The sequence below is a fragment of the Penaeus monodon genome, chromosome 27 (assembly GCF_015228065.2).
Source record: "Penaeus monodon isolate SGIC_2016 chromosome 27, NSTDA_Pmon_1, whole genome shotgun sequence".
NCBI lineage: Eukaryota > Metazoa > Arthropoda > Malacostraca > Decapoda > Penaeidae > Penaeus > Penaeus monodon.
This window is the reverse complement of record NC_051412.1, coordinates 34,910,264-34,911,161: the sequence shown is the minus strand read 5'-3', so window position 1 is coordinate 34,911,161 and position 898 is coordinate 34,910,264. Positions and strand designations below refer to the sequence as shown.

At 36.7% G+C, this 898-nt stretch overlaps 1 protein-coding gene across 2 annotated transcripts in view; it reads left to right on the top strand.

Annotated features, from left to right (window-relative positions):
- The window catches only part of LOC119590395, an 8,525-nt gene that overhangs the window by 7,092 nt on the left and 535 nt on the right, over positions 1-898 (top strand). For both annotated transcript variants that reach the window (XM_037939064.1, XM_037939065.1), the window contains exons 4-5: positions 61-99; positions 500-568. In XM_037939064.1, coding sequence (XP_037794992.1) covers positions 61-99; positions 500-568 — 108 coding nt within the window. The remainder of the gene's footprint in view (positions 1-60; positions 100-499; positions 569-898) is intronic.

Genomic DNA, 898 nt, shown 5'->3' with positions numbered 1-898 from the left:
GGAAGTTGCAAATTAATAGATTTAAAGATATAATTAGCAAATTATGGTTATCTTTCACAGGAACCGCAGCCCGCGAGCCAACACGCCCGCAGCAGGAGGGTGAGTAACCATGTGGTTGATTGTGTTGCTATAGTGTGTAGTGAGCTTGGTTTTACTCTGTGTGGGGCGGGGGGTATAGTCTGGCGTTGCGTTGTTATCGTTTAGAGAGAGTTTGGTGTGATTATAATCGTGACCCTATAGTGCAGGCATGTAATATAATGTTCATGTAGTATTTAATGTATAACCATGCATATATTACATTTGCGTAAGTTGGGAAAAGCGTATGGTTCACTACAGTGTGAAAGGAAGCCAATTGTAAATTTCATGCGGGAATAAAGCTATGTACAACTCCTTATGGTACAATGCATGCTGCAATTTCTCTGAATCGTAACGGCAGAAAGTTTATTTTCAGATATTATTACGGATTATCAGTACTCTTCAAACTGTATCTTCTTTCCAGAATATAATGAAGATGCCCCCCAACCCTTCAGTCGGTCTTCAGATGTGTAACATGAAAGCATGGGATCTGGTAAGTCCATGAAATTTCTTCTTACATTTTAGATAAATATTCTATGAATTATATTTTATCCGTTGATTACAGATGTAATTTATAGTTTCTATTTATTCTTTTAGTATGTAAGTATTTCAAATAGCATGGGACTTTAGCTACAAAGCCGCCTGGTGGAGGTAAGGTGTCTTTATACCTGAAACCTTCCGTCTTTTATTTAAGCTCGTAGCATTTCTCTAACGTTGCGTATGCCCGTATCCATCAATCTAACATTTACCATCCTTAATCATGTATCTAATATATTTTAAACCTTTGATAGATATTGGATACATGTTATTTTCTCGTTTGATT